The following is a 15,354-nucleotide window of genomic DNA, read 5'->3' on the forward strand; positions in this document are numbered from 1 at the left end:
TGAACATTTATTATATACTGTACAGTAGCTGTCATTACAAACCAGCATAACCAAACTCTGAATTCTATCAAGAATTTCTTGTTACGACCGTTATTTCCATGTACAACAATCTATGGTACGTCCATTTACCAATCCTGCATGCTCTGGTGTTCTGTTCGGTGGGCATGCTTCCAAACAATAACTTTGATAGATCTTACTTTCGCGGGAGGCCTTATATTGAGCAATTTAGCAAAACCTCTACTAGGTATTACTTTCAGGGGATGTCTTATTTTCAGGGAAACAGGGTAGGAGACAGCAAGGCGATTTGGACTGTATGGTGAGTGCAGCTGATTAATCAAAAGCACATTCAAGCTTTTTGGGAATGTGGTTAGGGTGGGTGCTAGTCTGAGCTCCCTGGGGAGAGAGTTCCAGAGCCGGGGGGCCACCACGGAGAAGCCCTCTCCCTCGTTCCCACCAACCACGTTTCAGATGGTGGCGGGAGTGAAAGGAGGGCCTCCCCGGAAGATCTGGGAGCCCACGCTGGTTTATAGAGAGAAACGCGGTCAAAAAGATAGACAGGACCCGAACCATTTAGGGCTTTGCACTTTGAATTGGGACTGGAAACTTATTGGCAGCCAATGGAGCTGCTTCAGGAGAGGCGTATTACGCTCCCTGTAACTAGCTCCTGTTAACAATCTGGCTGCCGACCTTTGTATCAGTAGCATTTTCTGGGCCGTCTTCAAAGGCAGCCCCACGTAGAGTGCACTGCAGTAGTCCAGTCTTGAGGTAACCAATGCATGGACCACCGTGATCAAGTCAGACTTCTCGAGGTACGGTCACAGCTGGCGCACAAGTTTTAATTGTGCAAAGGCCCTCCCAGCCACCGCCGACACCTGAGAATCAAGCGCCAGCGCTGATCCCAGAAGGACCCCCAGACTGTGGAGCTGTGTCTTCAGGAGGAGAACAGGTGGCCACCCTACACCCCGATCCAACGTGCGACTGGCCTGGAGGACCTCTGTCTTGTCAGGGTTAAGCTTCAGCTTGTTTGCCCTCATCCAGCCCATCACAGCGGCCAGACACTGAGTCAGGACACGGGGGGCTTCCTTGGAGTCTGGTGGAAAAGAGTAGTAGAGTTGAGTGTCATCTGCATAGAGATGGCACCGAACCCCGAAACCCCGGATGCAGGTGATTGCCTATAAAGCCCTATATGCTTCGGATCCAACCTGTCTTCCAGACCGCATCTCCTTCTAGGTCCACCACCATCTCAAATACAAGAGAAAGGGGGGGGGGGGTTGCTTAGGTGGCTCCCCGGCTCTGGAATGCCCTCCCTAAAGAAATCAGATTAGCCCCCAGACTTCAAGTCTTTTGGGTGAGTTGAAAAACATGGCTCTTCAGACAGTCCTTTGATCCTGAGTAATCTCTGGTCAGCTTGATGAACCACTGCTCCGCAGTTGGATGGTTACGGCAGGTAGCCGGCCTTCTGCAGGTTCTATTGCATTTCAATTCTTACAATAGAATTTCTATTCTTCTGTTATATTATTCTTTGACCCTATCGATCTATTTCCATATCATTCTATCATTGTATTCATATATTTTATATTATTATATTATTATTATTGTAATTCTATTATTCTGTTCTATTATTCTTTGACCCTATTGATCTATTTCCATATCATTCTATCATTGTATTCATATATTTTATATTATTATATTATCATCATATTATTATTATTGTAATTCTATTATTCTGTTATATTATTCTTTGACCCTATTGATCTATTTCCATATCGTTCTCTTATTGTATTCATATATTTTATATTATTATATTATTATTATTGTAATTCTATTCTTCTGTTCTATTATTCTTTGACCCTATTGATCTATTTCCATATCATTCTATCATTGTATTTATATATTTTATATTATATTATTATTATTATTATTGTAATTCTATTCTTCTGTTCTATTATTCTTTGACCCCATTGATCTATTTCCATCTCGTTCTCTGATGGTCTTCCTATATTATTATCCTATTATGAGGACTGTATCTCCTTCCTTACCTTCCACTCTTCTCTCCCTCGATGACGGAGGCGGGGGGGGCCCAGAGCGGGGTGAGCCTGGCCCTGCCCTGCCCTGCCCTGCCCTGCCCTGCCCACGGGCCCCACCCGCCACGGGCCCGGCACCCCCTCCCTCCCTCCCTCGGCACACAGGCAGGCCCCTCGGCGCCCTCCCTCCCTCCCGCCCTCCTGCCTGGCGGGGTCCGGGGTGACCGGCCAAGGCCTGGGAGCCCTCGCCCGCCCGCCCGCCCGCCCTCACGGCGCCGCCTTCTCTCTCGGCCACCGCCATCTTCTATCAAAGGAGGGTTGGGAGGCACGCAGCCAATGGGGGCCTCCGGTGGGCGGGGCGTCCCGGGCTCAGCCAATGGGAGGGGGCGGGGGCGGGCTCCGGGGAAGGAGGAAGACGAGGAGGAAGATGGCGGCCTGAGGCCTGGTCTGTGTCTGTGAGGCGGAAGGAAGGCGGCGGAGGGAAGAGGACGGAGAGAGAGAGAGAGAGAGAGGTCTGTGGGGAGAGGGAGGGAGGCAGGGAGGGGGGCTCGCCTGGGGTGCCCGGGGGGGAGGCGGAGGGGGCCTGGTTTGCGGCGGGACTGTCGGCAAGGCCCGTCCTCGGCGGGCGGAGGGAGGGAGGCCTACAACTCCCAGGATGCCCTCCTCCCCAGACGGGTCTCTGAAGGCCTGCTCCAGTGGTTTCCCCTCATCTGTTTATCCCGTTCTGTTTACATTGTCCATCTGCTCTGTTGTTTATGGGATTTCAATACCTTCTCAGCCGCTTTGGGTCCCGAGGGGGAGAAGAGAAGGATGTAAATAGAGAATTATTATTATTATTATTATTATTATTAAACCAGGCCTGCCTGCACAGCTACACTGTAGTCCAGATCTGACCTCGGCTGGGTTCGGTGCTTTCTGGATGCGGATTTCTATTCCCACCGACCCCTGCAGTGTGTTCAGTGGGTCAAGGGGCGCCTCTGGGCCAAGTCTACTCCCGGTCCATTGTCAGTGGGGGTCACAGTTTCTCTACATGTGGGTGAACTATAACTCCCCAAACCCAGACCCATTCCCAGTGACCCCTGCAGGATCTCCTGCTGGTCAAGGGGCTTCTCTGGGCCAAGTCTGGTCCCAGTCCATTCTCGGAGGAGCGGCTTAAAGAGCTGGGCATGTTTAGCCTGCAGAAGAGAAGGCTGAGAGGAGACATGATAGCCATGTACAAATATGTGAAGGGAAGTCATAGGGAAGAGGGAGCAAGATTGTTTTCTGCTGCCCTGCAGACTAGGACGCAAGGGAACAAGGGCTTCAAACTACAGGAAAGGAGATTCCACCTGAACATCAGGAAGAACTTCCTCACTGTGAGAAGGGCTGTTCGACAGTGGAACTCTCTCCCCGGGGCCGCGGTGGAGGCTCCTTCTTTGGAGGCTTTTAAGCAGAGGCTGGATGGCCATCTGTCGGGGGTGCTTTGAATGCGATTTCCTGCTTCTTAGCAGGGGGTTGGACTAGATGGCCCATGTGGTCTCTTCCAACTCTACTATTCTATGATTCTATGATTCTCGGTGGGGGTCACAGTGTCAGTGAAGGTACTGCAAGTCCCATCATCAGTGACACGTTTGATCCAGATCCATCCTTGGTTGGGTCGACAGTGCTCTCTGGGTGATGGTCAAGTACACGGGAGGTAGATCCGACATGGGCTTCGAACCCTCGGCCTTTCTTTGGGTCAGCAGTGATCTCTTGCGTCTGGCTCTTAACCATCTGCGCCACAGCCCGGTCCCTCCCCCTCCTCCCCGGACCCCCCTCGTGTGTCCTCTGGGCATCATGCCGGGAGGAGGGCGAGGCAGGCCGCAGCCGAGGGTGCTCAGAGGGCTCTCAGCCGCCTTCCTTCCGCCTGCCTCCCTTGAGCCTCCCTCACGGCATACGGATGGGGAGGAGGGTGAGACGCACAGTGGCTGGGAGCGCTCCAGGAGGTTCTCTCTCTGCTGCCACGTGCCTTCCTCCCTGTATTTTTGGCATAAGGATGCGGCCGGCCACCCTGTCCTTATGCCAAGAGGACAGGGAACGTGAGGAGGGGGCCAGAGGGAAGCGCCCGGGGGCCACATCCACACCCCCCCCCCCCGGCCTTACTTTGCCCATGCCTGCCTTAGGGGGAGAAAAGCCGTCTATAAATGTAGTAAATCAATAAATATAGTCTCCGTTTTGCACCAGCCCTTGCCCTGCCTTCTCGAATCTGATCGTGCCCACTTTTTCTGCTTACTGGTCGGTTGATTATGTAGTTTTATGGTGTTTTTACCTTTTCTCGTTTCAGTTGTTTTAATTATATGGTTTTTTGTTATACGTTTTTTAATTGTGTTTTACCTTGGGATCCTTGTTTATGCTGGGCTTGGTCCCCATGAAAGCCGCCCCGAGTCACTTCAGGGAGAGAGATGGTGGTGGGAAATATTATTATTATATTATAAAATTATTATTATTATTATTATTATTATTATTTACATACAATATATAGTTGTCAATATCTATATTTTCCAATTCCCAATCACTTCCTTGTTCTTTCCTTCCCTCCTTCTCTCCCTTCCTTCCTCCATTCTTCCTTCCCTTCCTTCCTCCTCCCTTCTTATGTATTTATTTTTTTATTTGGGTATTCATTTCTCGTGTTAGAAGAGAACCGAGGGTACAGGATGTAATGGATTTGCAAACATAGAGGTGTTTTTAGAAAAAAAAACTTTGCATTAATACTAAATGTATTTTGCCCAGTAGCTGGCCACTTGGGGTGCCTGTGATGTTGCTCTTAGATGGTCCTCCGTTGTGCTCAGTAAGTGGCCTGTGGTTGGCTCTTCTCCACAGTCACATGTTGCGGACTCTACTTTGTGGCCCCATTTCTTAAGGTTGGATCTGCATCTCTTGGTGCCAGAGCACAGCCTGCTCAGTGCCTTCCAAGTCACCCAGTATTCTTTGTGCCCAGGGGGGATTCTCTCATCCGGCATCAGCCACTGATTAAGGTTCTGGGTCTTAGCCTGCCACTTTTGGACTCTCACTTGCTGAGGTGTTCCTGCGAGTATCTCTGTAGATTGTAGTAAGCTATGTCTTGATTTAAGGCATTGGCGTGCTGGCTGATATCCGAACAGGGGATGGGCCGGAGATGTCAATGCCTTGGTCCTTTCATTGTTGGCTGCTACTTCCCGGTGGATGTCAGGTGGTGCAATGCCGGCTAAGCGGTATAATTTCTCCAGTGGTGTGGGGCGTAGACATCCTGTGATAATGCGGCATGTCTTATTAAGAGCCTCATCCACTGTATTAGCATGATGAGATGTATTCCACACTGGGCATGCGTATTCATTAGCAGAGTAGCCAAGCGCAAGGGCAGGTGTCTTCACTGTGTCATGTTGTGATCCCCAGGTTGTGCCAGGCAGCTTTTGTACAATGTTATTTCTAGCACCCACTTTTTGCTTGATGTTTAAGCAGTGCTTCTTGTAAGTCAGAACATGGCCCAGGGTGACTCCCAAGTATTTGGGTGTGCTGCGATGCTCCAGTGGGATTCATTCCCAGATATTCCTCAGAGCTCGAGATGTTTGTCTGTTCTTACGATGGAAAGCACACATCTGTATTTTTAGATGGATTAGGGATCAGCTGGTTTCCCTGTAATAGGCAGTATTTATTTATTTTGTGTCAAAGGCATTGCATAATAAATTTAATAGTGATGAAATAAAAGAAATCACAAGCAGCTAAATAGTTTTAGACCAAAAGCAGGCAACAGCGAGCACATTGTCTGTAGCTTTAATCAACTCCTCCTCCATACATGAGGCAGGACATTGTGGGTAAGCATACAAATGCAGAGTTGTTTGTTCAGCTCCACAGTCACACAAGGGGGAGGATTCCTCCAGGGAGTGCCACCTTGCCAGGTTCCCTTTAGATCTGCCCACTCCGCTTCTGAGTCTGTTCAGGGACTTCCAAGTTGCCCATTCTTGGTTTGGCCCTGGAGGAAGGAAGACCCTTGTGGGGGGCCATCCAGTTGGAATTGCCAGGTTTAGCTGCCCAGAGGGACACTCTTGCTGTTGCTGGAGGAACATCAAGAGGAGGGAGTGGTGGTTCTCATGAAGCCCTTCCTTGACTTGAGTCTGGTGGGAGGAGGCTGATAGTCATACAATGGGTGGCTTTCACAATGTTTGACCTTATTTCTCTCACCATTAGCAGCAACTTCCCATCGCACGTCAGGAGGGGCAATGCCAGCTAACTTGTAGAGTTTATCAACAGGTGTAGGTTTAAGGCATCCCGTGATGATTCTGCATGTTTCGTTCAGTGCTATGTCCACCTGCTTCGCATGGGCAGACTTGTTCCAGACAGGACAGGCTCACTCAGCAGTTGAGAAAGACAAGGCCAGGGCTGATGTCCTTATTACTTGTGGGTCTGCACCCCATGCGCTGCCAGTAAGTTTCCACAGGATGTTGTTGCGTGCAGCTACTTTGCGCTTGGTGTTCATGCAGTGTTTCCTATTTGTTAGTGTTCGATCTGAGGTGTCACCAAGATATTTAGGATGGAAACAGTGTTTGAGTTCTTTCAGTATCCTGTTGGCTTCACGGTTACGTAGGTGGAAAGCTTCAGGTGGTTAGGCTTCAGGTGGTTCTCTTTGTAGTAGCTGGAGTTCATCAGCACTCTTTGTGAGTGGTGGTAGTGGCTGATCGTTCCTGAAGATGTTAAATAAGGTCGGTGCAAGAATGCTGCCTTGGGGCAAACCATTCTGTTGCCTCCTCCATCTACTTTTCTGGCCCTGAAACTCCGAGCTGGGGCAAGGGAAAGGCCTGTGCAATACAGCTGAGAGGGCAGGGCTGATGGCAAAGCAGATGATAAGTTAAGGCTGGAAGGGCCAATCAGATTAGTACAGTACAAATCCAGGGCAGGGACAATAGTAAAGTGCAGGGGCCGAGAATTAAGTTATGGCTAGAGAGATCCAGTCATTTAGTGAACTGAATCAATCAAAGGCACATTGGAACAAACAATATTTTAGGTCTTTACAAAAAGTGAGAAGGGTGGGTGCAAGTCCCAGGAATGTGGGCTGGGCAGGAGAGGGTTCAAAGGCCTTTCTGCATGAAAACCCCTTTTCTCTCCTTCCTTCCTTCCTTCCTTCCTTCCTTCCTTCCTTCCTTCCTTCCTTCCTTCCTTCCTTCCTTCCTTCCTTCCTTCCTTCCCTCCCTCTCAGGCTGCCCTGTTCCCTCCTCTCTCTTCTCCACCTCCTCCTCCTCCTCCTTTGGGCCGGGATCACAGGGGTGGGAGGGCCAGAAGCTTCCTTGAGGCAACAAGGCTGCAGTTGAGGGAGGGCAAGCTCATGCTTCACCACTGGCAGATGCGCTGAGGGAGAAGCACCCGGCTCCTCCTCCTTGTCAATCTCAACGTGGCTTTGAATTAGCCAGTTAGGAATGCAGATCCTTGTTAGTTTGGAAGATTCATTTGGGAAATGTGGCCGGAGTGACCCTTTGAGATGCTGAGGAAGCAGAGTTGGGAGTCCCTGTGGCAGGGGAGATAACGGCACAACCAATAAAGAAATCCTTGTTCCTTTGAGCATTTAGCACAATGCTGGTAATTCACCGAAACCCATGATCCAGAATATGTTACACCCTTGAATGTTGGAAGGAGTTCTGCCTGCCTGCCTGCCTTCTGTTCCTTTAACCATGTTTGGGTCTGACCCAGTGAAATGGGTGTGGCCTTCCAATATTGGAAATGGGTTCAGTTCCCTCCTTCCATGATTCCTTCTTTTTCCTGTACTTCTGTGTTTCCTCCCTTCCATCTTTCCTTTCTTCTTTCCCTTTTTGCTTTGTTTTCCTTGAGCCAGAGGTATGCGGCTTCGTGTCTAACCTTTTGCGTCTTCTTTTTTGACCAGGACGTCAGAGTTCTCTGGAGCCACCCCTGCCGTGATGGGAAACGAACCAGCTTCTAGTCGATATTAAGGCATTTGGAAACCAAAGTGCAGGAAGGAAACCAGTCCCCTAGGAAAAAGGATTCCTCTCAAGGGGCTGATCTTGCTGAATTCCTACATTCACTTTACGTTATAGAGTAGAACCATAGAGTCGGAAGAGACTGCATGAGGCAACCAGTCCAGGCCTCTGCCGTGCAGGAAAAGCGCAAAGTACCCTGGACAGATGAGTATCTAGCCTCTGTTTAAAAGATTCCAAAGGAACCTCCACTACGTTTTGAGGCAGAGAGTTCCACTGCTGAACAGCTCTTACAATCAGGAAGTTCTTCTTAATGTTCAGATGGAATCTACCTTCCTGTAATTTGAACCCAGTGCTGTGAGTAATCAGAAAGGGAAAAACAAGAATCAAGTGTCCTTATTGGAATTAAATGTACATAGCGCATAACTCTGTTGACATGGAGGAGAAAGCATATAAATGTATCGAATGTGGAAAGAGCTTCTCTCATAATTCAAATCTACATAGACATCAAAGGACTCACACTGGGGAGAAACCCTATAACTGCCTGGAGTGTGGACAGAGCTTTGCTCATAGTACAGGACTACATTTACATCAAAGGACTCACACTGGGGAGAAACCCTATAACTGCCTCGAGTGTGGACAGAGCTTTGCTCATAGTACAGGACTACGTTCACATCAAAGGACTCACACTGGGGAGAAACCCTATAACTGCCTCGAGTGTGGACAGAGCTTCTCTCATAATTCAAATCTATATAGACATCAAAGGACTCACACTGGGGAGAAACCCTATAACTGCCTGGAGTGTGGACAGAGCTTTCCTCAGAAGGGACACTTACATACACATCAAAGGACTCACACTGGGGAGAAACCCTATAACTGCCTGGAGTGTGGACAGAGCTTCGCTCGTAGTTCAGGACTACGTTCACATCAAAGGACTCACACTGGGGAGAAACCCTATAACTGCCTGGAGTGTGGACAGAGCTTCGCTCGTAGTTCAGGACTATGTTCACATCAAAGGACTCACACTGGGGAGAAACCCTATAACTGCCTGGAGTGTGGACAGAGCTTTCCTCAGAAGGGACACTTACATACACATCAAAGGACTCACACTGGGGAGAAACCCTATAACTGCCTGGAGTGTGGACAGAGATTCGCTCGTAGTTCAGGACTACGTTCACATCAAAGGACTCACACTGGGGAGAAACCCTATAACTGCCTGGAGTGTGGACAGAGCTTCGCTGATAGTTCAGCACTACGTAGACATCAAAGGACTCACACTGGGGAGAAACCCTATAACTGCCTGGAGTGTGGACAGAGCTTCATTCAGAGTTCAAGTCTACGTAACCATCAAGGGACTCACACTGGGGAGAAACCCTATAACTGCCTGGAGTGTGGACAGAGCTTCGCTCGTAGTTCAGGACTACGTTCACATCAAAGGACTCACACTGGGGAGAAACCCTATAACTGTCTGGAGTGTGGACAGAGCTTCGCTCGTAGTTCAGGACTACGTAGACATCAAAGGACTCACACTGGGGAGAAACCCTATAACTGCCTGGAGTGTGGACAGAGCTTCACTCAGAGTTCAAGTCTACGTAACCATCAAGGGACTCACACTGGGGAGAAACCCTATAACTGCCTGGAGTGTGGACAGAGCTTCGCTCATAGTTCAGGTCTACGTTCACATCAAAGGACTCACACTGGGGAGAAACCCTATAAATGCCTGGAGTGTGGACAGAGCTTCACTCAGAGTTCAGGTCTACATTCACATCAAAGGACTCACACTAGGGAGAAACTGTAGAAATGCACGGAGTGTGGAAAGAGCTTTTCACGGAATAACATTACAGACTTTGTAGAATTAACCCTGGAGAGAATGGTGTTAATTGACACCAGAGTGTCATTCTAACATTTTTTTTTCGTGTCAGGAGCAACCTGAGTTGCTTCTGGTGTGAGAGAATTGGCCGTCTGCAAGGATGTTGCCCAGGGGACGCCCGGACTGTTTGATGTTTTCACCATACTTGTGGGAGCTGGAGCTGGAGCTGATAGAGAGAGCTCATCCACGTTCTCCCCGGGTGGGATTCGAACCTGGCATTCTTCAGGTCAGCAACCCAACCTTCAAGTCACAAGGCTTTAACCACTCCGCCACCGGAGGATTCTAACATGTACAAAAGTGTGATGCCTCATGGGCCTTGTAGTCCTGTTCCTAGTACTATCGTGGCAGATGAAGATGAAAACATGGGGTTTTCGCCGGTTCAACAAGAGCCGGAGTCTCTTCACCTGCAGGATGTTGATGTTTGTCCTCAAGAATTCAGTAAAACAGGCCTTGGGCATTCCTCCCCTCCGTTTCCCAGGAGGGAATCTTACTCTAGAGACAGAGGAGTCAGAGAAGCAAATCGGAGGAGTTTATGGATCGCTGCCAAACAACAGGCTGATTAGGCCTGCTTCCCTTGGGAAATTCTAAGGAGTCATGCATCTGGACAGAGTTGGGTTTCGCTTCTCGTTCTCTAGGGAAAGAGATTGTTGGCGGGAAAACGAGACCCAATATAGGTGTTTGGCGCGGGAGATTCTTTGCGGAGTCAACAGATCAGCTTCAGGAGTGAGATCGTGTGTGGACTTCGTAACCCCAGTTCCTTGCCTCCCAGATCAAGTATTCAAGTTTATGCATCGCTTTGCTTTCAACCACGGACCTTGTTCCAGGATCCACGGATTACCTTGTACCTAGTCACGGACCTTGTGAAAGAACCAAGTTATATCCAGCCTTGTTCCAGCCTTGTTGTAAAGCTACCTTGAACTCTTAAGACTCTGACTTTCCCCACGCTATTGCTTGGCAATAGTGTGTGTTTCGGTACTGGATAAAGAACTTTGAACTCTAATATCATTTATTGGACTATACATTTTTGGACTACATTTGACCTCATTTGAAAGGTCTGCTTCTGAACTATATTCTCCACTTGTTTTTATTGCTTTTATATATTTCCTTAATAAAGATATTAGATAGAGACTGGCCTCCGTGTATGGTTCTTGGTGCCCAGCTGCCAGAGGTCTGACAAAAAGCAACTCTTGCAAATTTTGGAAATGCAAACTCAAAGTTGGGACATTTCATCACACGTGGTGTATTGTAGAAAGACTGAACTAAAATACTAGAGTTTTACACGTTGAGAATGTTGAATGATCAATTAGAATGAAAACATGGGTTGTTACTGCGAGATACTAAAGTAAGAATTGACTATACGGATAGATGGAAGGAATGTTTTAGTCCAAAGCAAAAAGAATGGCTCATGAAGACCTGCAAATTACCCAAAACAAACAGACAACAATGTGAGCAAATGTCAGTTGTTATATTTATTAATGTGAAGAGTGTTATCAGAAGTGTGGTTATATTATATTATCTAAAGGAAGTAGAATAATGAGAGATCAAAATTAACAGATAGAATGAGGCCTTTAGGCACAAATCCCTTTCTGTTTTCTAGTTCAGTTGTGTGTCTATGTAAGTAATTGTTTCATTAATGTGTGTGTTTCTGATTTAGTTTGTATCTCATGTAGTAGTTAGTTTCATGTAGTTGAAACATTATATATAATTTCTGCCTTTTTGTATTCTTGCTTTTAATCTCTTTTATTTTTTGCAAAAAAAGAAGGGGATTTATAAGGGTCAAAACGGCTGAAACTGGAGGGGTGGGTAGACCTGGTTTTAGCCCAAAATGGGGTTTAATGTTTAATCTAAAGTGCCTTTGAATATCATCTCTTTCCTTGGTGTTGGTGGCATGGGTTTGGATTCAGTTGTCTTCCTTCAGACATTATTGTTCCTATTATGCTTTATACAACATGTATTCACTGCTTTGATCACCATCGATTCTTTTTCACAGCCTTGTCTATCCTGCAAACCCCTCCAGTGTGTTCTGTTGGTCATCAGGGTTGTGTGTGCTAAGTTTGGTCCACATCCGTCATTGGTGGGCTTCCGAATGCTCTCTGGATGCAGGGTGAACTACAACTCCCACGTTCTGTGTTCCAAGTTTGGTCGTCAGCTTGTTTTGTTCTGAACCGAAAGGATTGCTATTCTTTTGATGCCGAGTGTTCAGGGAAGAGTGAGGTCTGTGAGATCAATGAGGCTTTCAGAGACCACGTCTGGTCGCTTGGCTGGGAAATTGTACAAACATGTTCACACAAATGGGAAGGTTAGAAGATTTGGTTCAGGCAGATTTTAAGTTAATAACCTTTAAAAATAGAAGATAAAATTTGGAAAGCACAGGATGGTGGAGCATCTGAGTTGGTTGAGCCTCAGTAACGGTGGAAGCCCAGTGATTTTATTTGATCTATCATGTCAGAAACTAATTGAGAGTACTCTTATAATAACACAAAGTTTTTGTTTTTTCGTGTCAGGAGCAAACTGAGTTGCTTCTGGAGTGAGAGAATTGGCCGTCTGCAAGGACGTTGCCCAGGGGACGTTGCCCGGATGTTTTGACGTTTCACCATCCTTGTGGGAGGCTTCTCTCATTTCCCCGCATGGAGCTGGAGCTGATAGAGGGAGCTCATCTGCACTCTCCCCAGAAGCGACTCAAGTTGCTCCTGACACGAAAAAAATAAAATAACACAAAGTTAAAACTTGGCATGATACTAGATTTCCTTTGACTAGAAGCTGGCCGCTTGGAGTGCCTCTGGTGTCGCTGTGAGAAGGTCCCCTGTAACGGAAAGCCTTATTTTATTGGGGATTTTTGTCTATGTTATGTAATGTTGATTCAGTGGTAAAGGTGGGCAGGAGTTGGCTACTGCTGATTGGCTATGTGTCACCATGGTAACTTAGAAATGCAACTATTTCGAAGCTAGCACGAAAGGGGCGGAGCTAGCTGGATGAAAAAGGAGGGAATGTTTTAAAAAGAGTGAGTTAGTGAAGTTCTCTAGCCAGTGAGCTTGAAAGAAGATGTCTGAAGTCAGTTAGGTTTAAGTTTCCAGTGAGATAGAGCTGAGGAAAAGGAATACCGTTGAGACAAAGTTCCAGTCAAGTGGTTGATGTTACAGAATGAAAGATATTATCTATATAATGTACAAATGAAACTGAAGAAGTAAACCTTTGCAACCAGTTACGCTTTTTGGACTAAAGAAACCATCAATAAATAATTCTTTGTTTGTAATAAAGACAGTGTTCCTGAGTGGTGAATTGCTCTACTTAGAGTCAGCGGAAGATTTGTCTCTCATCCTTCCCCTCCGTGTCACATCCTCTCATACACGCACAGCACAGACTCAAGGGTTTCTAGCTGGCAGTGGCTGGGATCCTGAAAGAAGGATGGCCCCCTGCCATAGTGGGATTTGAGAGATCCCATCTTGAAAAGGCGTGGGATATTAAGAGGAAGATTCCCTTGGCCTAAATGGAAAGAGCTGTGGGCAGGGTGTCCCACATTTAATGGTGGCAGTGGTTGGGATCTTGAAAGAGAGATTTCCCCCTGCCTGTTTGAGAAGCCACTCTTGTGCCTTTTTTGGAAGTGAGCCTTGCACCCCCCAATGTGCTTGTGGCTGCATTGTAGTAAGGGGTCTGTGGTTGGCTCTTCTCCACACTCGCATGTCGCGGACTCCACTTCCTAGCCCCATTTCTTAAGATCAGCTCTGGATCTCGTGGTGCCAGAACGCAATCTGTTCAGCGTCTTCCAAGTTGCCCAGTCTTCTACGTGCCCAGGAGGGAGTCCCTCATCTGGTATCAGCCATGGACTGAGGTTATGGGTTCTGCCCTGCCACTTTTGGATTCTCGCTTGCTGAGGTGTTCCTGTGAGAATCTCTGTAGATTTTAGAAAGCTCTTTCTTGATTTAAAGTGTTGGCGTACTGACTGATATCCAAACAGAGGATGGGCCAGAGATGTCACTGCCTCGGTCCTTTCATTGCTGGCTGCTACTTCCCGACAGATGTCAAGTGGTGCTGTACCGGCTAAACAGTATAACTTCTCCAGTGGTGTCGGAGTAGATATCCTGTGATAATGCGGCATGTCTCACCAAGGGCCACATCCCCTGTTTTAGTATGGTGAGATGTGTTCCACACTGGGCACACATATTCAGGAGCAGAGTAGCAGAGTGCAAGGGCCGATGTCTTCACTGTGTCTCGTTGTGATCCCCACGTTGTGTCAGTCAGCTTTCATATTATATTCTTTCCAGCACCACTTTTTGCTTGATATTCAAGCAGTGCTTCTTGTAAGTCAGGGCACGGTCTAGAGCAGGGGTCCCCAAACTAAGGCCCAGGGGCCGGATGCAGCCCTCCAAGATCATTTATGATATAAATGATAATTTATCATTTATAATATATATTCAGTTTTATAATGTAATATTTTTATATCATTTTAAATAATATAATATATTGTATATACATATAATATTGATAATAATATTATAATGTTATACAATATAATATTAATAATACCATTGTAAAGATGTCATGATCATTGTGTTTTATTCATGATTGCTATGTTTAGGTTGACTGTTTAAGGTTATATATTTCAGCTATTCTTATACAGAAGCTGGGAGCCTCTAAGGCATGGCCAGGAAAAGGGGCGTGGCTTCACCTTGCTGGTGGAAGCCTTAGAATTCAAATTTAGCAGTTGGAATTGGGCAGTTGGAGTTTGTCGGTTGACCAGAGCAGTTGGTTCTGTTCAGTGGAAAAGGAGTGAGATCGAGAGAAGAGATTGTGGGAGGAAGTTGAGCAGCTAGAGAGTTTTAGCGGAGAAGGGCTAAAATTAAAGTTGCTGAGCCTTTAGTAGGGATAACTAAAGAGCTGGGGCTACATCCCTAAGTCAAGGAGGACTAGGGTTAACCAGTTAAACTCCCCAGTTCAAGTTTGACCGGGTACAGATCAACTAAGTTCAAGAAGGACAGTATTCCTAACTGAAAGAAACAAGTCATATAAAGCTGATACCATACTAAGCTCAGTGAAACTATTGAGAAATCTTGCAACACTTACTGTACAGAAGTAACATCGTTCACCTCAAAATATAACATTCTTGCAACTATCAAGCTTTGTGCTATAAATAAACAAGTCACTGTTTCTTCAAATGTTGCTTATTATTTGAGCAAAGCATCTTTCAAAGGTGGTGGCAGCGACAACATTGAAAAGTGGAATACATAGAGGTAGAAGGTGAATCCTTCGCAATTTGTTGACAGAGGTGGGATCCAAAAAGATTCCATCCCTGTCATCACACTTCTTTACATTTGGTGGCAGCGGTGGGATCCAAAAAGATTCCATCCCTGTCATCACACTTCTTTACACCATATAATAATATTAATTATATGATATATATTACATATAATATTACAGTATAGTGGTATAGTTCAATATAGTAATATATAATGCTAATATTGTTCTATGCTAATAATATAATATATTGTATGTACATACAGCTGCTCTGAGTCCCCTTCGGGGTGAGAAGGGCAGGATATAAATG

General features: G+C 46.6%; 1 protein-coding gene across 1 annotated transcript; it reads left to right on the plus strand.

Moving 5' to 3' along the window:
• Positions 1-2,428: 2,428 nt before the first annotated feature.
• On the plus strand, positions 2,429-13,069 carry LOC107983840 (zinc finger protein 135-like). Its single transcript, XM_062966203.1, has 2 exons — positions 2,429-2,536; positions 7,891-13,069. The coding sequence occupies exon 2, from the start codon at positions 8,352-8,354 to the stop codon at positions 9,738-9,740; it is 1,389 nt and encodes a 462-aa protein (XP_062822273.1). The 5' UTR covers positions 2,429-2,536; positions 7,891-8,351; the 3' UTR covers positions 9,741-13,069.
• The last annotated feature ends 2,285 nt before the right edge of the window (positions 13,070-15,354 follow it).

This window comes from Anolis carolinensis, unplaced genomic scaffold (genome assembly GCF_035594765.1).
Source record: "Anolis carolinensis isolate JA03-04 unplaced genomic scaffold, rAnoCar3.1.pri scaffold_18, whole genome shotgun sequence".
Classification (NCBI taxonomy): domain Eukaryota; kingdom Metazoa; phylum Chordata; class Lepidosauria; order Squamata; family Dactyloidae; genus Anolis; species Anolis carolinensis.